Source organism: Vipera ursinii, assembly GCF_947247035.1.
Source record: "Vipera ursinii genome assembly, chromosome: 1".
In the NCBI taxonomy this organism is placed as follows: Eukaryota; Metazoa; Chordata; class Lepidosauria; order Squamata; family Viperidae; genus Vipera; species Vipera ursinii.
In genome coordinates this window covers 24,635,332-24,660,106 of record NC_139512.1, presented here as the reverse complement: position 1 = coordinate 24,660,106, position 24,775 = coordinate 24,635,332, and the positions used below count along the sequence as shown (strand labels likewise).

At 46.2% G+C, this 24,775-nt stretch overlaps 1 protein-coding gene and 1 long non-coding RNA gene across 5 annotated transcripts in view; both read left to right on the top strand.

The window, feature by feature from the left end:
* Positions 1–116: 116 nt before the first annotated feature.
* On the top strand, positions 117–12,197 carry LOC310649769. 4 transcript variants are annotated; one of them, XR_014494306.1, is made up of 3 exons: positions 117–174; positions 4,211–4,439; positions 11,401–12,197. It is a non-coding gene; the product is annotated as an uncharacterized lncRNA (long non-coding RNA). The 4 variants fall into 4 exon arrangements; XR_014494307.1 differs by lacking the exon at positions 117–174 and adding an exon at positions 2,618–2,654; XR_014494308.1 differs by lacking the exon at positions 117–174 and adding an exon at positions 2,713–2,932.
* An 8,469-nt stretch (positions 12,198–20,666) lies between these two features.
* DLGAP5 (DLG associated protein 5) overlaps positions 20,667–24,775 on the top strand; it is a 32,621-nt gene continuing 28,512 nt past the window's right edge. The window contains exons 1-3 of the mRNA XM_083349573.1: positions 20,667–20,744; positions 22,559–22,787; positions 24,241–24,431. Coding sequence (XP_083205699.1) covers positions 22,565–22,787; positions 24,241–24,431 — 414 coding nt within the window. The 5' untranslated portion in view covers positions 20,667–20,744; positions 22,559–22,564. The remainder of the gene's footprint in view (positions 20,745–22,558; positions 22,788–24,240; positions 24,432–24,775) is intronic.

Genomic DNA, 24,775 nt, shown 5'->3' with positions numbered 1-24,775 from the left:
TGACGTCAAAGGATAAAAGTATAATCAATGAAAACGCAGTATTGCTGTCTGAACGACCAATTAGAAACGGTAAAAAAAATTGACTCGGAGCTTTAAACGAACCTGCTGGGTCGATCCGCAGTTCAAGCTCTTGCGTGAATCTAGCTGGGTGCGGACGTTGCGTGTGGCTGTGAGGTAGGGCGATGTTCCTCAGGGACGACTCGCAAATGGATGCGGGTTGGGGTGACGTGGTTGGGGCGATGGTGGGTCCTGGGAATGGATTTTGGAATCGGGGCGGATGATGAGCAGATCTTCTGGGTCTACCTGTATGTATTTCGAAGCAGACGTTTGGTCTGGTAGTTTGAACAGAACAGAACGATAAAGTTGAAAGGCACCTTGGAGGTTTTTTAGTCCGACTTTGTGTACTATTTCAGACAATGCCCGTCCACTTAGTCTCAGGAGCAAGCACAACTTCTGGAGGCAAGCCGTTCCAATGGTTGGTGGTTCTCACAGTTAGGATTTTTTTTTCTTTATTTCTAGTTTGGTTCTCTCCTAGATTAGCGTCCACCCTTTGTTTCTTGTCTTGCCTTCTAGTGCTTTGGAAAATAGGTTGATCCCCTCATCTTTGTGGCAGCTGCTCAAATATTGGAGCACTATTATCATGTCACCCTTAGTCCACTTTTTCAGTAAAATAGATATACCCTGTTCCTGCAGCCGTTCTTCATATGTTTTAGCCTCCAGGGGCCCTTAATCGTCTTCGTTGCTCTTCTCTCTCTCTCTCTCTCTCTTTTAAAGGCATCAAGCTAGAAACCCAGAGACTGTGAGTTCTAGTATTGCCTTAGACCTGAAAGTTAGCTGAGTTACTTTGAGCCAGTCACTCCCTCACCCCAATCCATCTCACAGGGTTGCTATTGTGGGGAAAATAGGAAAAATATTGATATTGATTTGCTGTCTGGAAGTATTTATACAAAATAATAGCAGGATAAAAATAATTTCAAACTCTGGCTGAAATGGGTATTGATTAAGAATCATCTTGCAGCAACATGGGCCACAAACATTTATAAAGTAAAAATATTAGTCAGCATTGATGCCTCTGTTGCTATTTTGTTGCCGTAAAGCATGAATAAAGAATTAAACCTTAGCAACCTTGAGAAGCTGGGCTGTTCAGCTTGTATGAAGACAATCACAAAGCATGGTAGTGGTATAAGAAACCAGACCAACATCATTGTGGTCTAAAACTTATGAGGACTTATGAGCCAGAGCACTGGGACTCCATCACCCCATGTTATGCCAGTTGGAAATGCTGGGCTTGCACAACAATATATTCTGTAATGGCTGCCTTTCTTTTAGCCTCTCCCAAAACTAGTGGAAGGCCTTCAGGAAGTAGAGTAAATGGCATTCTGCTGGGGAAGTAATACATTTCTTAACACAGTTGGTATTGAGCTGAAAAGTAGGCATTTGTTAAGGAATGGGATATGCTACATCTCAGGTCCCATCTTCCCCCAAGGGCTGCTGTAATTTATTTCCTGCCATTAATGGAAAGATTCCTTGAAACCCAATGCAGTAGCATAGAAAAAGACACTGATTTGCCTGCAAATCTTTAATTCCCAGCTATAACAAGAGAGGTAGAATTGCCCTATCTACAGACTATAAGAAAAATCCAGGACTGAAGGCAGCTTCTCACGGAACATAAGTTGCTATAGTTCACTTTTGGTGGTGTAGGGAGAGTAGTCTTCTCATGGTTCCTCCAAGCGGGGAATAAACATGGCAACTGCTTTGGGAAGAAGGTTGTGGTTTATTGCAGAGGAAAGCCAGACAGAAAGATGGATCCAACAGAAAAAGAAGGACTGAGCACATGTGGGTGGCAGGTTTTTATACCCCCTGGACTCTATTGTCTGGAGTTATTTCCTGTTTCAAGCTTTGTATTTCCTTTATCACATATTCTGTCCTGAGCCTAGGTGTGCCCCTCTAGGATTCTTGCTGGTTGTATGTCCTATTATGTCCCCTGCTTCCCTGGGACTGTGGCTGATGTTGACTCTAGAGATCTTTCTTCCTAATCCCAGTTTCCTGACAAGATTATCACATCTGCATTTCTATAGAGTTGGTTTCTGCTTGGGGGAGGGAGACTTGGGGCTATTAAGAAAACCTGGGCATGTTCTGCCTCTTTAACTTCTTTTTAGGAAATGTATTTTCCTGCCCTTTTAATATTTCCTTCTCTGGGGAGCTGACTTCCCACAGTGGGAACTATTGCTCTTCTGCTTTGCCTGGAGAGACAAGTTGCTTAGCTAGATAAGCTGTAGTTCCAGTGCAGCCATTGTATTCTGATGTTGAGTCATGTGTTTTGCATTTTACTTTGCAACAGGACAAAATGTTAGAAAGCAAAGAGACTCTTAAGGTGTTTACATTCTGTTCTATGACTTACTGTAGATTGCTAGATCCTGACCCTTTACCTTTTTAAAAATGTTAAGAATAGGTAAAATAGGTACAGTGTTTTCTTTCTGCAAAAAGTCCTGGATAAAATGAATTCATAGGCTATATATTATTCTACAATAGTGTGCACTATTCTAAAAGTATCCTTTAAGTGTGTGTGTGTGTGTGTGTGTGTGTGTGTGTGTGTGTGTGTGTCCTCTCTATTCCTTCATCTTATTATATCTCCTTTCCTAAATGTGTCTTAGGTAAGTGCTTCTATATGCCTATTCCTTTAACAGAAATGGAAAATTACAACATGTACATTCCTTGTGTACTTCACAACTGTGAGACCCCCTGGTGCTGAGATTGGTGGGTTTCTTAATAATACTGCCTAGTTTGGTAATGAAACATTTGCAGGAAACCTATCAAGCTCAGAGAGCACCAAAGATCTCACAGATGCAGCATATCTGAGCTGCCAGCCGTCTGGTTTTGGGAATTAAAGAAAGGAACTGTGAAAATGAAATGCCTTCTGCCAGTATTACAGGTAATCCTTGACATATGACTACAATTGGGATGGGGAATTTTTCATTACTAAATGAAAAGTAGTGATGTCATGCTGCAAACATTGACAAGTTCATTGCTTAGAGATGGCAATCCCAGCACTGCCTATTACTATCGTTAAGTGACTTCCCCTGATCATTAGATGAGGACCTACCCCGCTCCAAGCCATTCACAGCTTGATCTCTCCCAACCCCAAGCCTTGATTTTTTCATGGATAAGGGATTGTCTCTCCTCAACTGCCCCCAACTGCCTATCCCCCCCTCTGCAACTTTTCCACCCTGAGCCCTGTCTTTTGTAGTGGCAAGCAGTCCCAGATTCACATGGCTCTGGGCTGCTTGCCAGTCCCAGCGGTTTATGAGTTTCTTGGTGCACTGCAGGAGTTTCTTGGTGCGTTGGGGCTGTAAAAAGCTGTGTTGCAAAGGCTTAGCCACCCCAGCTCAAGCCAGCAATGCAATGCAAAGCCTCTGAAGCCCAGGAAGCTCCAACAGTGCTGTGCAAAGCCACGGCATCCCCCAAAGCCCCTTGTCCCTGTGCCCCACCACCCCAACTGGACTTTGCTCATCTTCTTGCTCCTGCTCTGATGACGTCTGCTGATCTGGCCCTTTGTAAGGCACCTGCTGGCTATGTGGTGGCCATCTTACCCAGGTCTTGTGAGGAAACCGCTGTGTGCAATCCGTGGAAGAGCGCCTTGTGCAGCCAGCAGCTGCCTCTCAGAGCCATTCCAGGCATGCTTGTTCAGCAGTGGAAGAAAGAAGATAGGAGAGATCAGCTAGGGCGGCAGGGGCCAAAAGGGCATAGATGGGGGGAACATAGGTGGGTGGGGAGAGTTGGAACACCCGAGAGCAAAATGTGGATGGGCTGCCAAGCGCCCAAATCTTTATCACATGACCATGGGGAAGTAGAAATAGATCATTCGGTGTTGCTGTAAACTATGAATAGTTGTACATCGAGGACTACCTGTATGAAGCATTCATGTACGGTGTAAATGCAGTTAGAGTAATGTGTGCTTTTCTGGTTGCCCTATTCAAGAAAGATCGTTAGAGGTACATAGAAAATAGTAACTAAAATTATTGGAAGATGTAGCAACCATTCTGTGAAAAAAGTTACATTGCTTGGGGTATGACAGTGGTACATTCTGCTATTTGTTACCTGCATAGATTTACCAATATGCATAGAAAGAAATTGCTTGTCAGTAAAATTTTCAGGTAGCACTGTAAAGATCTGTAGTGTAAAATGCTGCTTGCCCTTATTTAATATCTAGATTAAGATGGCCACTAATTTTTCCACTCGGTACAAGAAAGATCTGAGCATCGATACCCTGAAGACAAAACTTGTTCGCCGAAAGTCTACAATACAAAAATTGAATAGACACAAGGAATTTAATAAAGGCAGATAATTTGGACTAGTAGCTGATGTGAATATATAGCCATCAAGAGACAAAGTTACTTCTCAGCTGGGTGAAAAAAGCAAAGGATGTATGCCAAAGCCAAGTAAGTAAAAGCTTTTTAAATATTAACCAAGACTTGTTTTCAGTTTTTATCTTTGTTCTTCTTCCTAAATTTACTAAGTTATTTGATTATCGTTTTCAATACAAGAAGTCCCCAGGTTAAGAACAGGTTTCATGTCTAAGTCTGTCCTGCAGGCTGAATTTGCACACAAACTCTTATTTTATGAAATGTTTGTCTTGCTGTGACTGCTGAAAACAGACCAGAGTGTGCACAGACACTGGGTGGGGTGGAGATTGCAGGGGTCTGCAAGTGGGGAGACATGCAGGAGGGCTCTTGGGAAGGGTCTACGACAGGGGTAGCATAGCTGACTCAGGAATTCTGGGAGTTGAAGTTCACGAGTCATAAGAGTCGAGGTTGTCTACCCTTGGTCTACGACAACGTATGCCTCCTTAAGTAACACCAGCTGCCTGCAATTAGTGCAGGTTCGCATTCCCACCAGGCTCAAGGTTGATTCAGCCTTCCATCCTTCCGAGGTAGGTAAAATGAAAACCAACTTTAAGTTGACAGAGCAGCGAGGGTTCTTTGATTCATATACTACTTCCTAGTCGATACTCCGTAGTGGAATCTGTATCATGATTTTAATAGTTTTGTCCCAGGTGAAGTCAGGTGTGCTCACAGCCATGTTATTTGGAGATGCGGAGAGCCGTAATCCAAGATAGGCAAAGGATACCAAATGAGAGAAAACGGAATAAGAATTGTTGCTCCATTTGGTTCCTACTGGTTTTTTGTGCTCCCTTTTCCCTGCAATGTTCAGATTCGGAATGTAAGCTTTTCTGGGGCTGGGCCCCAGCACTTTTTGCTGATGAAACAATCACGAAACAGTCATACAGGCAATGAATGGATGCTACTGTAAGAAAGGATAAAGCTAGACGAGACTAGCTGGACCGTTTCCTATTAAAAAGCTTCATGTGCTCTTTTTGAGGTGCACCATAAATCATCCTTAGTAAGCAGTTAGTTTTGGAGCTGGTAAATTCTGGTTAGGCATTCTAATTGTTACAATAAAAACAGATATATTTAACCTTGGTGGAGCAGTGGGCTAATGCCTCCTTAAGTAACACCAGCTGCCTGCAATTAGTGCAGGTTCGCATCCCACCAGGCTCAAGGTTGACTCAGCCTTCCATCCTTCCGAGGTAGGTAAAATGAGGACCCAGATTGTTGGGAGCAATAAACTGACTTTGTAATAATGCTGCTTGTGGGGGTGGGTGGGTGAAAGCCCTAATAAGCAGGCATATACATAGAATGAAGGCTATTGCTAAGCACATTGATTTGTGCTTTAAATTGTAAGCCGCCCTGAGTCTTCGGAGAAGGGCGGGATATAAATGGGATTTTTTTTAAAAAAAACCGTGCTGCTGTTATCAAATTCAACATCAGATTGGTTTCTTTAGTATCACAATCTACAACAATACCCAATAAAAACAATTGTGGAGAAAACTTTATCTTTCTCTTAAAAATCTTTTGAATGTTCCACCAAATTTTAATCCAAAAAGCTTTTATATTTCTACAAGTCCACCACATATAAAAATAGGTGGCATCTAAACTACCACATCTCCAGCATTTAGACTGTAGGTTAGGATACATGTTACACAACTTTTTGGGATCCAAATGCCATCTATAAAACATTTTATAAAAATTTTCTCTTAAATTTTGAGCCTGAGTAAATTCAACAATTCTAACCCAGATTACCTCCCAAATATCCAACGAAATTGGTTCCTGGATATTTTGTGCCCACTTTATCATGTTGTTGTTGTTGTTAGCTGCGAAGTCGTGTCCGACCCATCGCGACCCTATGGACAATGTTCCTCCAGACCTTCCTGTCCTCTACCATCTTCTGGAGTCCATTTAAGCTCACGCCTACTGCTTCAGTGACTCCATCCAGCCACCTCATTCTCTGTCGTCCCCTTCTTCTATTGCCCTCGATCTTTCCCAGCATTAGGCTTTTCTCCAGTGAGTCTTTCCTTCTCATTAGGTGGCCAAAGTATTTGAGTTTTAGCTTCAGGATCTGGCCTTCTAAAGAGCAGTCGGGATTGATCTCCTCTAGGACTGACCGGTTTGATCGCTTTGCAGTCCAAGGGACTTGCAGGAGTCTTCTCCAGCACCATAGTTCAAAGGCCTCAATTCTTTGGCGCTCAGCCTTTCTTATGGTCCAACTTTCACTGCCATACATTGCAACTGGGAAGACCATAGCCTTGACTATACGCACTTTTGTTGACAGGGTGATGTCTCTGCTTTTTAGTGTGCTGTCTAGATTTGCCATGGCTTTCCTCCCCAGGAGCAAGCGTCTTTTAATTTCTTGGCTACAGTCCCCATCTGCAGTGATCTTGGAGCCCAGGAAAATAAAATCTGTCACTACCTCCATTTCTTCCCCATCTATTTGCCAGGAATTGAGAGGGCCAGATGCCATGATCTTGGTTTTCTTAATGTTAAGTTTCAACCCAAGTTTTGCACTCTCCTTCTTCACCCGCAACAAGAGGCTCTTTAGTTCTTCTTCACTTTCTGCCATTAGAGTGGTATCATCTGCGTATCTTAGGTTGTTGATATTTCTTCCGGCAATCTTAATTCCAACTTTTGATTCATCTAGCCCTGCCTTTCTCATGATGTGCTCTGCATATAAGTTAAATAGGCAGGGCGACAGTATACAGCCTTGCCGGACTCCTTTCCCAATTTTGAACCAATCAGTGGTTCCATGTCCAGTTCTCACTGTTGCTTCTTGACCCGCATATAGGTTTCTCAAGAGACAAATAAGATGGTCTGGTACTCCCATCTCTTTAAGAACTTGCCACAGTTTGTTATGATCCACACAATCAAAGGCTTTAGCATAGTCAATGAAGCAGAAGTAGATGTTTTTCTGGAATTCCCTAGCTTTCTCCATGATCCAGCGTATGTTGGCAATTTGATCTCTAGTTCCTCTGCCTCTTCGAAATCCTGCCTGTACTTCTGGTAGTTCTCGATCCACATACTGCTGAAGTCTAGCTTGTAGGATTTTAAGCATGACTTTACTAGCATGAGAAATGAGTGCAATGGTGCGATAGTTTGAACATTCTTTGGCACTGCCTTTCTTTGGAATTGGAATGTAAACTGATCTTTTCCAATCCTGTGGCCACTGTTGAGTTTTCCAAATTTGCTGGCAAATTGAGTGTAGCACTTTTACTGCATTGTCTTTTAAGATTTTGAATAGCTCAGCTGGAATACTGTCACCTCCACTAGCTTTGTTGTTGCTCAGCTTTTCTAAGGCCCACTTCACTTCACATTCTAGGATGTCTGGCTCGAGGTCAGTGACCACCTCATTGTGATTATCTGGGACGTTAAGCTCATTCTTGTATAGTTCTTCTGTGTAATTTTGCCACCTCTTCTTAATCTCTTCTGCCTCTGTTAGGTCCCTGCCATTTTGGTCCCTTATCATGCCCATTTTTGCATTAAACGTTCCCTTCATCTCTCCAATTTTCTTGAAAAGATCTCTGGTCCTCCCTATTCTATTGTTTTCTTCTATTTCTTTGCACTGTTCATTTAAGAAGGCATTCTTATCTCTTCTAGCTATTCTCTGGAATTCTGCATTCAATTGGGCATATCTATGTTTTTCTCCCTTGCCTTTCGCTTCCCTCCTTTCCTCAGCTATTTGCAAAGCTTCCTCAGACAGCCATTTTGCTTTCTTGCATTTCTTTTTCTTTGGGATGGTTTTGGTTGCTACCTGTTGTACAATGTCGCGAACCTCTGTCCATAGTTCTTCAGGCACTCTGTCTATCAGATCTAATTCCTTAAATCTATTTGTCACCTCTACTGTATATTCAACAGGGATATGATTCAATTCATACCTGAGTGGCCTAGTGCTTTTCCCTACTTTCTTCAGTTTAAGCCTAAACTTTGCAAGGAGAAGCTCATGGTCTGAGCCACAGTCAGCTCCTGGTCTTGTTTTTACTGACTGTATAGAGCTTCTCCATCTTTGGCTGCAGAGCATATAGTCAATCTGATTTCTGTGTTGACCGTCTGGTGATGTCCATGTGTAGAGCCGTCTCTTGGGTTGTTGGAAAAGAGTGTTTGCTATGACCATCGTATTCTCTTGACAAAATTCTATCAGCCTGTGCCCTGCTTCATTTTGTACTCCAAGGCCAAACTTGCCTGTTATTCCAGTTATCTTTTGGCTTCCTACTTTAGCATTCCAATCCCCTATGGAATCCCTCAGAAGAAATGGAGTAGCCTTCATAGTCAATAAAAGAGTAGGAAAAGCAATACTGGGATACAATCCTCAAAATGACAGAATGATCTCAGTTCGAATCCAAGGCAAACCATTCAATATCACAGTAGTCCAAGTCTATGCCCCAACCACCAGTGCTGAAGAGGAAGAAATTGACCGGTTCTATGAAGCCCTACAGCACCTTATAGAACTAACTTTATCATACAATCTTTAACTAACAATTTTTTAAAAAATCCCATTTATATCCCGCCCTTCCCCGAAGACTCAGGGCGGCTTACAATCTAAAGCACAAATCAATGTGGTTAGCAATAGCCTTCATTCTATGTATATGCCTGCTTATTAGGGCTTTCACACACACCCCCCAAGCGGCATTATTACAAAGTCAGCTTAATTGCCCCCAACAATCTGGGTCCTCATTTTACCTACCTCGGAAGAATGGAAGGCTGAGTCAACCTTGAGCCTGGTGGGATGGAAACCTGCACTAATTGCAGGCAGCTGGTGTTACTTAAGGAGGCATTAGCCCACTGCTCCACCAAGGCAAATTTAAATTTGTTGTTTAAATATTTATCACAAAGAAAGCCTCTTGAAACAATTCTTATATTATGTGTCTAATGTGTAGAATGATTTTTCACTTTTTATTCTGTTCTTGTCCCTGGGACAATTGAGATCTGCTATGTTTAAGTTTAATTTTTTATTCTCCTATGCTATATATCCAAGCTCTTAACTGTTTCTCACCAAACTCATTTGGTTGAATTCTTCTGGAGAAACTTCTTCATGTAAGTGTTGTTAAAATATGATGCTCAGAATATGATCTGGCATTTGACCTGAGCAACATAGACTGGGACTATTCAACTGGGGCTATTACTTATTATGTGCTGGATATTATGCCTGATTTTTTCTTGTTTTGTAGATACTGTCTGCTATTCAACTTGCAATCATCTAAATTGGCTAGATATTTTTCTGATATATTGTTGCCAATATAAGTCTTTCTGCCATTTTGTGTACTTTGTTTTTTCCATATCTAATTGTGGGACATTGTTTTTACCACTTTTTGATTTGAGTCTATTGTTCTACCTATTCCAGATATCTTCTAATTTTGATATCATACTTTATGTGGGATTTCAAGTTGCATTTGTTAAATTTTAGCTGCTGCAGCCAAGACTCGTGAACAAGAGCGCATGGACATGCTCCAGCGCTACAATGCTGAAAAAGAACTTATTCTGGCTACCTATTGACTTTTCACGGTAAAAAAATGCCTGAGATTAGTTTAGGTTTAATCCCATTTATATCCCGCCCTTCTACGAAGACTCAGGGCAGCTTACAATCTAAAGCACAAATCAATGTGCTTAGCAATAGCCTTCATTCTACGTATATACCTGCTTATTAGGGCTTTCCCCCCCCCCCCTCGGAAGAATGGAAGGCTGAGTCAACCTTGAGCCTGGTGGGATGCGAACCTGCACTAATTGCAGGCAGCTGGTGTTACTTAAGGAGGCATTAGCCCACTGCTCCACCAAGGTTAAATATATCTGTTTTTATTGTAACAATTAGAATGCCTAACCAGAATTTACCAGCTCCAAAACTAACTGCTTACTAAGGATGATTTATGGTGCACCTCAAAAAGAGCACATAAAGCTTTTTAATAGGAAACGGTCTAGCTACTCTCGTCTAGCTTTATCCTTTCTTACAGTAGCATCCATTCATTGCCTGTATGACTGTTTCATGATTGTTTCATCAGCAAAAAGTGCTGGGGCCCAGCCCCAGAAAAGCTTACATTCCGAATCTGAACATTGCAGGGAAAAGGGAGCACAAAAAACCAGTTGGAACCAAATGGAGCAACAATTCTTATTCCGTTTTCTCTCATTTGGTATCCTTCGCCTATCTTGGATTACGGCTCTCCGCATCTCCAAATAACATGGCTGTGAGCACACCTGACTTCACCTGGGACAAAACTATTAAAATCATGATACAGATTCCACTACGGAGTATCGACTAGGAAGTAGTATATGAATCAAAGAACCCTCGCTGCTCTGTCAACTTAAAGTTGGAGATGAGTGCATAGATTTACAATATAATTGCAGTCATTGTAGTGAGTCCTCAGGTATGCAGATCATCTGCCAAGTGAAAACGGTTTAAACTTTTGATCTGCTAAAGCTGATGGTTTAAATATCTGATAGTAGCAAATTTTATACTGTAACTTTATCCTGAAAGAAAAATACGTAACTATCCAATGGAACTCAGACTGGAGATTTTTTTTTTACATCTGTCAACCTGTTTACTAAACAACCTGTTAGGCTTGTTTGGGGGGCTTTAATAATAATAATAATAATGAGTTGGAAGGGACCTTGGAGGTCATGTAGTCCAACCCCCTGCTCAGGCAGGAAACCCTATACCATTTCAGGCAAATGGCTGTCCAGTCTCTTCTTAAAAACCTCCAGTGTTGGAGCATTCACCACTTCTGGAGGAAGGTTGTTCCACTGGTTAATTGTTCTGTCAGGAAGTTTCTCCTTAGTTCTAGGTTGCTTCTCTCCTTGACTAGTTTTTGTAACATTTTTAGTAACGTAGTAACATTTCATAAATTAACACTATAAGTAAACATTTATATACTTACTAAAATTGGAACAGAGGGGTGCTCTTAAATTGCCTCAAAACTGGCAGCAAATATTTCTATCTGAAAGCCACAAGAAAACAGCTTGACGGGATTTTGGAAGACTTAAATTCTAACTATATATTAAATGTATTTCTTTTGTCCCACAGCCAAATCTGGATGTCAGCCTTTTCTTCACTCCTTTGAGAAACAAGGCCGAAAAACGTGTTTCAATTGATTCATGCAGCAACCTTATTATATTCTATATACTTAATCGTTATCGCCCAGTTCTGACAGAAAACCTAACTATGCAGTGATAAAGATGGTGTTTGGTTTACAGTCTGTGTACAACTATATACTGTATACACAAGTAAGTAAGCAAAAGAAATGAAAGAAAGAATTCTACTAGTAGGACATCTCCTGAAGCTCAGTTTAACTGAGCTAAGTATTTAATCGCCCTAATGCATAACCAAAGAAAGGTTGTTCTTAACAAATGCAATCAAAATCATCCCGTTCCTGATTGTAGTTGAGTACATGTTGGATGCAAGAGGAATCAGTCCAAGTAATAAAGTCCTCCATGGCCCTGTTCACCAAGAATGCAGAGTTTGTTATAACTTCTGGTCCCACCCGGATATGTCCCTGCTCCACAAAGGAAACAGCAGATTTCAAGTTTTGCACCATACGGAGCTTTATGAGCAGACAAGGCAAACGGCGACGGCAGAAGGAAGAGGCCAAGACTCGATCACATTGCTCAACTAATCAACCCCTTTCATGGACAGATCATTATCTCCTACGGCTGGGCCTCCGCTACGCCACCTCCCGCTGCTGGGAGGCGGAACCGACCAGGTGGTTCCGCCCCAGGCGCCTGATGGATCCAGAAAGGTTTCAGACGGCGCTTGAATTGATTCCTGACTGTGCATTTTTGTTTTTACACCACCTCAAAGTAAAATATTTTCTGTTTTCACAACTCAATGTACTCTTGTGGTTACTGTGTGACTCTCACTGCTCTCAGTACCCTTCCTTGTCTGTGCAACTCCTTGGTAGCACAAGGAGATCTCTGCACAACAATCCCTAGCAGCGTCCGCAGATAATCGCCCGGCCGCCCTGTTTAGGGTGACCCGTTCCCTTTTAAATCAGGGGACAGGGGAGGACCCCTTGCAGGGACGTGCCGAGGAGTTTGGTCAGGATCTGCTGGACAAAATCGCTTAGATCTGTTCTGAACCAGCCCTCTTCTCGCACCCCTAATCAAAAGAAGAGTCTGAAAAGCGTCCAAGACAAAAAGGCTTCTGCCAAGTTTTAATTACACTGTTACAAAAATACAAGAGCTTGACTTCTCAAACGGAAAAGTTGCTTTCAGCAACCAGCCCCTCCCCAAACACTTCTTTTATAGAGAGCTCAGGGCGTGGTCTCCCTGTGCCTCCTCCCGAGGAGTCCCATAGCCTTTCTTTGTTTGTCCCTGCTCGTCTGCCTCCTGCGTCGGGCGTCCTTGAACAGGGCCAGCTGTGGGTCATCATCCTCCGCACTCTCGGGCTCACACAGCTGAGAAGAGGTTCCCGGCTGAGGACTCTGCAAAGCCTCCAAATCATCATCAGCCGGTTCGTTTCCCTCCTCCCCCACATCTGAGTCCTCCGATACATCGGACCCGGCTGTCGGACCCACAGGCTGGCCCTGAGTCACAACACTATCCCGCACCGCAGGGCCCTTCCCCCGGGTCTGCCGATCCGGATGCGGTCGGGATGGGAACTGTTCGTGAAAAGCAGTCACCAACGCAGGGGCATGAACGGCGGTCGCGTCTTCCCATGTGAAGTCCTCCGGCCCGTACCCTTTCCACTCGATCAGGTACTGGAAGCGACCTTTCAGCCAGCGGGAATCCCTGATGCTGGCGACCTCGTACTCGGGGGGGCTGTCGCCATCACGAGGTCCTGATGGGGGAGGTTCCGCTTGGCGAAGTGGACAAGCCGGTTGTTCGGGGACCAACAAGGACCGATGGAAGACGGGGTGTACGCGCAGGGAACGTGGCAGAGTTAAACGATAGGCGACCGGGTTGATGACGGCCTCGACTGGGAACGGTCCAAGGTAACGGTGGTCCAGCTTCCTCGCCGGCCGAGTGGATGGTAGGTTCCTGGTGGACAACCAGACCCGATCCCCCACCGATAATGGAGGCGTATCCCTTCTCGACCGATCGGCGAACCTCTTGTAGTCGGCCTTGGCCTTCTCCAGCTGCCGTCGCACCAACCGATGGATCGCCTGTAACTCCGCCATGAATTCGTTCGCTGCCGGCTCCGGTGAGTCCACGGGAGAAAGGGGGAAAAACCGAGGGTGATAACCCACATTGGCCAAGAACGGTGTCATCTGCGTGGAGGTGTGCTGCGAGTTGTTAAAGGCAAACTCGGCTATGGCCAAATAGTCCACCCAATTGTCCTGCTGCAGGTTAACGTAGCAGCGCAGATACTGCTCCAAAATGCCGATGACCTTCTCGGTACCCCCGTTGGTCTGAGGATGATGCGCGGACGAGAGGCAAACCTTAATGTCCAACGCCCGCATCAACTCCTGCCAGAAGCGGGCTGTAAACTGGGCCCCCCTATCGGAGACGACTCTATCGGGAAGGCCGTGCAGCCGGAACACCTGTTGGATGAACATGCGACTAGTGGCGCGAGCTGACGGTAAGCCGCGACAGGGGATGAAGTGCGCCATCTTGGTCAACATGTCCACCACCACAAACACTGTCGTGAAGCCGGAGGATGGGGGTAGATCCGTCAGAAAGTCCATGGACACAGCCCCCCAGGGTCTCTTGGGCGTTGGCAAAGGCTGCAGTAAACCAGGCGGGGCCCCTGTTGCTGACTTGGCCTGCCTGCATGGGACGCAGGAGGTGACATAAGACTGGACATCGTGTCGGACTCGGGGCCACCAGAATGTACGGGAGACCAGGTTCAGAGTCTTGAACAGGCCAAAATGCCCCGCAGCCGGGTTATCATGACATTGGCTGAGGACGAGTCCCCTGAGTGGCCCTCCTGGAACATAGAGCCGGTCACGATAATAAAGGAGTCCATCCGTGACCGACCAAGGCGAATCTGGCCCCACCTCTTCCTTCCGCTGAGCCACCCATGCCTCCTGCTGCTGCGCCTCCCGGATCCGAGCCCGTATATCCACCGGCTCCCGCACCGCAGCAAAAGACTCGACAGGGATCACGGTCCTGGGCGGAAGCTTGTCTTCCACTCGGGTGTACTCGGGCTTCCTGGACAGAGCATCCGCTCTCTGGTTGTGCCCGCTTGGTATGTACCGCACCCGGAAGTCAAACCTCGCAAAGAAGAGGGACCACCGGATCTGGCGTTGGTTCAAATTCCGAGCGGTCTGCAGGCTTTCCAGATTCTTGTGGTCCGTCCGGACCTCGATTTGATGCCGCGCCCCCTCCAGATGATGCCTCCAAGCCTCGAACGCCGCCTTGATGGCCAGCAGCTCCTTCTCCCAGATGGTATAGTTGCGCTCCGAGGGATTCAATTTCCGTGAGTGATACGCGCAAGGGAAAAGGGTACCGTTGGGCGTCGCTGCCTGGAGTAACACGGCCCCAATGGCAATGTCGGAGGCGTCCGCCTCCACGACAAATGGCCGTTGCGGGTCAGGATGCTTCAAGATGGGCTCCTTCATGAAGGCGTCCTTCAAAGCTTGGAACGCCTGTTGTTCGGGGGCGTTCCACTGGAACCGAGTCTTCTTCTGCAGGAGCCGGGTGAGGGGGGCTGTCAAGGCAGCAAAGCCAGGGATGAATGTCCGATAGTAGTTGGCAAATCCAAGAAGTCGCTGAATATCCTTCACGCGACGCAGGGGTTGCCAACTCTGCAACGACTCAACTTTACTCGGTTCCATGGCGATGCCCTCAGGAGAAATGCGGTGACCCAAGAAATCAATGGTCACCTGGTAGAACTGGCACTTCTCCAACTTGGCAAACAGCCGATGTTTCCGGAGGCGCTGCAGGACCTGACGGAGATGCTGATGATGCGCTTCACGCGACGGGGAGTAAATCAGGATGTCGTCCAGGTAAATCACAACAAACTGGTCCAACAGATCCCGAAAGATGTCATTCATAAAATGCTGAAACACAGCGGGGGCGTTGGTCAGGCCAAACGGCATCACCGTGTACTCGAAATGTCCATAGCGAGTACCAAACGCCGTCTTCCACTCATCACCCGGCCGAACCCTGACGAGGTTGTAAGCTCCACGCAGGTCCAGTTTCGTGAAGATCTTAGCCTCCCGGAGTCGGTCCAAGAGCTCGGGGATGAGGGGCAGCGGGTAGCGGTTACGCACCGTGATAGCGTTGAGTTTCCGGTAGTCACAGCAAAGCCGTAACTCGCCCGACTTCTTTTTGACGAAGAGCACGGGCGCAGACACTGGCGAGGACGAGGGCCGGATGAAACCACGAGCCAAGTTCTTTGTCAGGAAGTCCCGCAATGCAGCCAACTCGGGCTCCGACATGGAGTACAAACGCCCCACTGGGAGAGGCGCATCAGGGACTAGGTCAATGGAGCAGTCGTAGGGCCTGTGCGGGGGTAATTGGTCCGCCTCTGACTCGCTGAACACGTCAGCAAAGTCGGACAGTTCGGGAGGCAAGGAAACCCCTGGGGATCCCTCCACCTGGCCGGCACAGATATGGCGGGTGTGGTCCACGCACTGCAAACTTGGGAAGGTGACCAAGTTCTGAGACCAATAGATCTGTGGATCATGCGCCCGGAGCCACGCCAGTCCCAAGACCACGGGGAAGTGCAGATCCGAAGTGACGTAGAACTGAATGGCCTCCACATGGGTACTGATGGCCATACACACGGGTTGCGTGGCGGCCGTGATAGGCCCGGACAGGAGCACTCGACCATCGATGGTCTCCACAAGCATGGGCGGATCCACTGGACACTGGGGAACAGCCCATTTGGCCACAAAGGCCGAATCCATAAAGTTAGTGGTAGCCCCAGAGTCAATCAAGGCATGGACCGGAATCCCCTCTGGCTTGCCAGGGAGGATCAGTCGTGCCTCCAAAATCAAATGCCGCGGAGGTTCACAGGCACCGTCGGAACGGCGTCGCTCGGCGTGATCGTTGTGGGTCGCCCGATCTGTCACACCGTCTAGATCGGGCTCGGGCCGTTTCCCGATAGCAAAGCAGGGGACTTTCTCGGGGCAGGCTTGGTCACTGACGCCCGCTGACGCTTCTTCGGGCAAGAAGCAGCCAAATGTCCAGGGTCCCCACAGTAAAAACACAACCCCTCCGATCGTCGTCTGTCCATTTCCGTCACCGATAGACGGGACCTGGCGGCACCCAGCTCCATTGGCTCCTCCCTCTGGACTGGGGGCTCACGCACAACAGGGGCGGCAGGGGTCTGTGGGGTGGCACGGCGACTCTTACGCTGCTGCAGCCGGGCATCGATCCGCAGACAAAGATGGATCAGCCCATTCAGGTCTGAGGGAATGTCCACGCGAGCCAGCTCATCCAACATCTCCTCTGACAAGCCATCCTGAAAGGCATCCACGAGCGCAGCCTCATTCCAGGCGGAATCCTGGCTAAGCAGCCGGAAATCGCTGATATAGGCCTGTAGAGGGCGCTGACCCTGCCTCAAAGCTTTCAGGCGTCGGGTGGCCGTCTGCGCCTTAATCGGGTCCTCGTACATGAGGCGCATATGGTCACAAAACCCCCCAAAGTTATCCAACAAAGGGCTAGGCTGTGCCAACAGAGGCGTGCCCCAACGAGCTGCATCTCCCGACAGAAGGCTCAACACAAATCCCACCTTATCTCGGTCAGTGGGGAAATCAGCTGCTCTCACGCTGATATAAAGCTGGCATTGTCCCAGGAAGGCAGGAAACAGTTCTGGATTACCAGCAAATTTATCCGGCATAGCTATCTGACATTTCCTCCTGGGTGGGGGGGCAGCATGTACCTGAGCCTGCAGTTGTGCCACCTGAGTGGCCAGCAAGGTGAGTTGCTGGTTGAGCTGGGCATGCTCGGCAAGAAGCTGCTCCATCGTAGTATTAAGGGGTGGGTGGTTGAAAGCAAACTGTTCTGAACCAGCCCTCTTCTCGCACCCCTAATCAAAAGAAGAGTCTGGAAAGCGTCCAAGACAAAAAGGCTTCTGCCAAGTTTTAATTACACTGTTACAAAAATACAAGAGCTTGACTTCTCAAACGGAAAAGTTGCTTTCAGCAACCAGCCCCTCCCCAAACACTTCTTTTATAGAGAGCTCAGGGCGTGGTCTCCCTGTGCCTCCTCCCGAGGAGTCCCATAGCCTTTCTTTGTTTGTCCCTGCTCGTCTGCCTCCTGCGTCGGGCGTCCTTGAACAGGGCCAGCTGTGGGTCATCATCCTCCGCACTCTCGGGCTCACACAGCTGAGAAGAGGTTCCCGGCTGAGGACTCTGCAAAGCCTCCAAATCATCATCAGCCGGTTCGTTTCCCTCCTCCCCCACATCTGAGTCCTCCGATACATCGGACCCGGCTGTCGGACCCACAGGCTGGCCCTGAGTCACAACAAGATCCGGACCAGTCTGGACTACGACTGGGCAGTATCTGACGAGGGGGAAGTGATGGGTCTGGCCGACATTATTTGGGAGGAGTTTGACCCTGTGACTCCGGATGAAGTAGACAGGATCATGGGTAGATTAAGTGCTGCCACGTGTTTGTTGGACCCGTGTCCCTCCTGGCTGGTTTATGCGGCTCGGGAGGTCACACGAGGCTGGCTCTAGGCAGTGATTAATGCTTCTTTGAGTGAGGGGTGCTTCCCTACCACCTTGAAGGAGGCGGTGGTGAGGCCCCTCAAGAAACCTGCCTTGGATCCAGCTATTTTGAATAATTTTCGTCCTGTCTCCAACCTTCGCTTTCTTGCGAAGGTTGTTGAAAGCGTGGTGGCACGATAGCTCCCGTTAGTCTTGGAGGAAACTGAGTATCTGGATCCGTACCAATCGCATTTCAGGCCCGGGTACAGCACGGAGACGGCATTGGTCACACTGGTGGATGATCTCTGGCGGGCTCGGGATAGGGGTTATTCCTCTGTCCTGGTCCTATTAGATCTCTCGGCAGCTTTTCATACCATCGACCATGGTATCTTGCTGCGACGTCTCCCGGGGCTGGGAGTGGGAGGCACCGTTTTACGGTGGTTCTCCTACCTCTCGGGCCGTTCGCAGACGGTGTTGGCAGCAGGGCAGAGGTCAGCCCCGAGGCCCCTTGATTGTGGGGTGCCCCAGGGGTCGGTCCTCTCTCCCCTCCTGTTCAACATCTATATGAAGCCACTGGATGAGATCATTCGGGGTGAGGTATCATCAATATGCTGATGATACCCAGCTTTTCATATCCACCCCGAACCAACCCAGTGATGCCCTCGACGTGATGTCCCGTTGCCTGGAAGCGGTAAGAATCTGGATAGGGAAGAACAGGTTCCAACTCAACCCGGACAAGACCAAGTGGCTTTACGTACCGGCATCTCGTACAGTTCAGTATATTCCACCTTTGGTTAGGGGGGGAGAGGTGTTACCTCCCGTTGATAGGCGCGCAACTTAGGCGTCCTCCTGGATGCACGACTCAGTTTAGAAGATCATGTAGGAGTCGTGGCCAGGGGAGCATTTGCCCAGGTTCGCCTGGTGCGCAAGTTGCGCCCCTATCTGGACAGAGATGCTTTATGTACGGTCACTCGTGCGCTCGTTACCTCCCGTGTTGATTACTGCAATGCTCTCTACATGGGGCTGCCCTTGAAGACCACCCAAAGACTTCAGTTGGTGCAGAATGCGGCCGCCCGGGTTGTGATGGGAGCATCCCAATACTCCCATATTACACCCCTCCTGCGTGAGCTACATTGGTTACCGGTTGCTCTCCGGGTGAGATTTAAGGTGCTGGTTCTTACCTATAAAGCCCTTCATGGCTCAGGCCCGGGATACCTGCAGGACCGTCTGCTGCCAGGAACGACTTCCCACCGCCCTGTGCGCTCACACAGAGAGGGCCTCCTCAGGGTGCACCTGCCCTGTGGAATCAGCTCCCCTTGGAGCTCTGGATGGCCCCTCACCTCCGGTCCTTCCGTCGTGACCTTAAGAGATTTCTTTTCCAACAGGCCGACCTGGACTGATGATAAGGGGTTTTAATATGGTTTTAATGTTTTATTGATTTTAGTTGGGGCTAGGTATAGTTTAATTTCTTCTTAATATTTGTATCTTATTTATATTTTATTATTGTTAGCCGCCCTGAGTCCTTCGGGAGATAAGGCGGCATATAAGTCCCAATCAATCATAAATAAATAATTGATTAATTAATTAATTAATTAATTAATAAGAGAGCTCTTAGATGGTACCACACCCATGGCATAAAGCTTCTCCAGAAGAGCAGCAGTGCTCCTAGCACGGAAACCCGCTGATTCTGGTACATCACCCAGGTCTCTGATTTGGCATGCTAGGTCCCGAACAGCCCGACTAAGCTGATTGTAGCGAGTGTAATGTTCCCTCCTCTGTATACGGTAAGGACGAAGCACATGCAGCTCAGCTAGATTGCCAGATGCAGCTTCCCAGTTCACCAGGTCTAGCTTCTTGAGAAGCTTCTGCTCATGAAATTTCAGTTTGCGCACCATGCTCTTCTCTTTCATGCCTCAAGGCTGGCTAGCTTTGAGGGGCAAACAAGTAAACATAATCAAAACAACACCTGTTACATAATAAAGCATTCCTATGACGAGGACTCATAAAGCCCTTGTCCTAATGGTAACCGAGTAGAATGGAAACCAAAGGGCTGGACGGTGTTTTTCCAGCAGTCAGAATGACCCCAAATGCTAATTTTCAACAGAAGAATATAGGACGGGTAGGCAACCTCGGCTCTTTTATGACTCAGGGACTTCAACTCCCAGAATTCCAAGCTGGCTCAGGAATTCTGGGAGTTTTTTTTTAATTCCATTTATATCCCGCCCTTCGCCGAAGACTCAGGGCGGCTTACAACCTTAGCAGGAGTTGAAGTCCATGAGTCATAAAAGAGCCGAGGTTGCCTACCCCTGATATAGGAAATGCGCAAAAAAAAACCTGCCGGAGGGCTGACAATTAAAATAGCGTTCCCCAGTTAAGGAAGGGGATATTCATGGGCTGCAACTTTTCCACAATGCTTACTACCCCTCCCTCTTTGTGTAGTTTAGGATCGTACTGTCACATATGAACACAAACATCGTAACCGTTTCCCGCCTCCACTTCCTTTACGCCCAACTGCTCCGAGAAATATATATAACCGGTGAAGCAGCAACTTTTCTTTGAACCAATCCGGGCTCGGCGGGGGGCTGGACTTTCTATTAGGGCACCAATAAAAGCTCCGCACCATCTTCCAATTACATCTTTCCGATGGTAGACGGACTGACGTCAGAGAATAAGAATATAACCAATGAAAACGCAGTACTGCTGTCTGAACGACCAATTAGAAACGGTAAAAAAATTTGAATCGGAGCTTTCACCGATCCTGCTGGGTCGATCAGCAGTTCAAGCTCTTGCGTGAATCTAGCTGGGTGCGGACGTTGCGTGTGGCTGTGAGGTAGGGCGATGTTCCTCAGGGACGACTCGGAAATGGATGCGGGTTGGGGTGACGTGGTTGGGGCGATGGTGGGTGCTGGGAATGGATTTTGGAATCGGGGCGGATGATGACCAGATCTTCTGGGTCTACCTGTATGTATTTCGAAGCAGGTTGTATGAAGACAATCACAAAGCATGTTACTGGTATAAGAAACCAGACCAACATCATTGTGGTCTAAAACTTATGAGGACTTATGAGCCAGAGCACTGGGACTCCATCACCCCATTTTGGATGGCCTTGGTTATGCCAGTTGGAAATGCTGGGCTTGATCAACAATATATTCTGTAATGGCTGCCTTTCTTTTAGCCTTTCACAAATACGAAGAAGAAAATCAAATCTCAAATCAAACTAGTGGAAGGCCTTCAGGAAGTAGAGTAAATGCCATTCTGCTGAGGAAGTAATACATTTCTTAACATGGTATTGAGCTGAAAAGTAGGCATTTGTTAAGGAATGGGATATGCTACATCTCAGGTCCCATCTTCCCCCAAGGGCTGCTGTAATCTATTTCCTGCCATTAATGGAAAGATTCCTTGAAACCCAATACAGTAGCATAGAAAAAGACATTAATTTGCCTGCAAATCTTTAATTCCCAGCTATAACAAGAGGTAGAATTGCCCTATCTACAAACTATAAGGAAAATCCAGGATTGAAGGCAGCTTCTCACTGAACATCAGTTGCTATAGTTCACTTTTGGTGGTGTAGGAAGAAAAGTCTTCTCATGGTTCCTCCAAGCGGGGAATAAACATGGCAACTGCTATGGGAAGAAGGTTGTGGTTTATTGCAGAGGAAAGCCAGACAGAAAGATGGATCCAACAGAAAAAGAAGGACTGAGCACATGTGGGTGGTGGGTTTTTATACCCGCTGGACTCTATTGTTTGGAGTTATTTCCTGTTTCAAGCTTTGTATTTCCTTTATCACATATTCTGTAAGAAGCTGTGTTGCAAAGGCTTAGCCACCCCACCTCAAGCCAGCAATGCAATGCAAAGCCTCTGAAGCCCAGGAAGCTCCAACAGTGCTGTGCAAAGCCACGGCATCCCCCAAAGCCCCTTGTCCCTGTGCCCCACCACCCCAACTGGACTTTGCTCATCTTCTTGCTCCTGCTCTGATGAAGTGTGCTGGTCTGGCCCTTTGTAAGGCACCTGCTGGCTATGTGGAGGCCATCTTACCCAGGTCTTGTGAGGAAACCGCTGTGTGGAAGAGCGCCTTGTGCAGCCAGCAGCTGCCTCGCAGAGCCATTCCAGGCATGCTTGTTCAGCAGTGGAAGCAAGAAGACAGGAGAGATCAGCTAGGGCGGCAGGGGCCAAAAGGGCATAGATGGGGGGAACATAGGTGGAGAGAGTTGGAACACCCCTGAGAGGGAAATGCGGATGGGCTGCCAAGCGCCCAAATCTTTATCACATGACCATGGGGAAGTAGCAACAGTCCATTCAGTGTTGCTGTAAACTATGAATAGTTGTACATCGAGGACTACCTGTATGAAGCATTCATGTACGGTGTAAATGCAGTTAGAGTAATGTGTGCTTTTCTGGTTGCCCTATTCCAGAAAGATTGTTAGAGGTACATAGAAAATAGTAACTACAATTATTGGAAGATGTAGCAACCATTCTGTGAAAAAAGTTACATTGCTTGGGGTATGACAGTGGTACATATTGCTATTTGTTACCTGCATAGATTTACCAATATGCATAGAAAGAAATTGCTTGTCAGTAAAATTTTCAGGTAGCACTGCAAAGATCTGTAGTGTAAAATGCTGCTTGCCCTTATTTTATATCTAGATTAAGATGGCCACTAATTTTTCCACTCGGTACAAGAAAGATCTGAGCATCGATACCCTGAAGACAAAACTTGTTCGCCGAAAGTCTACAATACAAAAATTGAATAGACACAAGGAATTTAATAAGGGGAGACAATTTGGACTAGTAGTTGATGTGAATATACAGCCATCAAGAGACAAAGTTAATTCTCAGCTGGGTGAAAAAAGCAAAGGATGTGTGCCAAAGCCAAGTAAGTAAAAGCTTTTTAAATTTTAACCAAGACTTGTTTTTGGTTTTTATCTTTGTTCTTCCTAAATTTACTAAGTTATTTGGTTATCTTTTTCAATACAGGTTAAGAACAAGTTTCATGTCTAAGTCTGTCCTGCAGGCTGAATTTGTACACAAACTCTTATTTTATGAAATGTTTGTCTTGCTCTGAACTGCTGAAAACAGACCAGAGTGTGCACAGACACCGGGTGGGGTGGAATACAATCATTAAAGAAAGGATGCCAGAGGAGGGACAAAATGAAATGTGAATGACAAAAATTAAAATATTTTAAAAATTACATTAAATAATTAAATTGAATTGTCCCGGAGTGAGTTGGCCACAGTGAGTTGTCCCATTCTGCTTTGAAATGCTGCATTGGAAAAAATAGGTGGTGTTGTGCTATTCAGCCATATAGTCTCCCTACCTGCAGCATCAAGGCTCTTGGCAGTCAGGTGCACAAGAAAAAAGAGACTGCCAGGGTCTCCTCCCTTGCAGTGCCTGCAACTGTGTGCATGAGAGAGATGTCATGTAGGAGTGTGAGAGAGAGACTGCCTGGCTTCCCCACCTGTAGTACTGGGGTTGTCCTTACCGGCATGCACCTGCCTTTCTCTTTTTGAGTTGAGTCTCACTGCCAGTCAACTGTCCACTATTTTAAGTTCTGCAGGCAGCCCATTTATATCAAGGTGGTGTTCGTAAGACAAGAGGTTCATAGCCCGGGGACTTCCTGTATTTCTAAAACCTCTTGGTTTTTAGCCTACAGTTGGATTAAATTTATTAGTTTCTGTGATGGTTTAAAATCAGTGCAGAATTTACAAAGTTTTAGTATCTTTAACAATTTGTTGTTTAAATATTTATCACAAAGAAAGCCTCTTGAAACAATTCTTACATTATGTGTCTAATGTGTAGAATGATTTTTCACTTTTTATTCTGTTCTTGTCCCTGGGACAATTGAGATCTGCTATGTTTAAGTTTAATTTTTTATTCTCCTATGGTATATATCCAAGCTCTTAACTGTTTCTCACCAAACTCACCTGGTTGAATTCTTCTGGAGAAACTTCTTCATGTAAGTGTTGTTAAAATATGATGCTCAGAATATGATCTGGCATTTGACCTGAGCAACATAGACTGGGACTATTCAACTGGGGCTATTATTTCTTATATGCTGGATATTATGCCTGATTTTTTTTCTTGTTTTGTAGATACTGTCTGCTATTCAACTTGCAATCATCTAAATTGGCTAGATATTTTTCCCATATATTGTTGCCAATATAAGTCTTTCTGCCATTTTGTGTACTTTGTTTTTTCCATATCTAATTGTGGGACATTGTTTTTACCACTTTTTGATTTGAGTTTATTGTTGTAACTATTCCAGATATGTTCTAATTTTGATATCATACTTTATGTGGGATTTCAACTTGCATTTGTTAAATTTTAGCTGCTGCAGCCAAGACTCGTGAACAACAGCGCATGGATATGCTCCAGCGCTACAAGGCTGAAAAAGAACTTCGCAGGTTGAAAGAGCAGAGAGAGAAACCTATTTTTAAATGTGGACAGTTCAAACCAGATCTCCCTGGTTTTCTCTCTAAAACATCACAGATTCCAGTATTGAAGTTATCAAAAGAGAAGGTAAGAACAATTTTATACTTAAGCTTAGTTCCAATGCAATCTTGTATTCCTTTAGTGAGCCCAAGTTGCCTGAAACAGCTAATTCCTATGTTGGGTTAATAAAGTATGAGTTGAACTTCATACGTTCTCTGAACTTCTTAAACATTTCAAGCTTTTCCATTTCTTGTTTGTTTGTCCACATTTAGAATTGGAAATGAAATTCTGTTTTTAGTCCTGGTTTAATGTCTAATTTGTTCAGTGACTATTCAAAATTGTGACAGCACTGTGCATAGGGACTTATGACCCATGCCTGAAGTTAAGGTTGTTGCAGGGCCTCCGTGGTTGCATAATTGCAATCTGGAAAC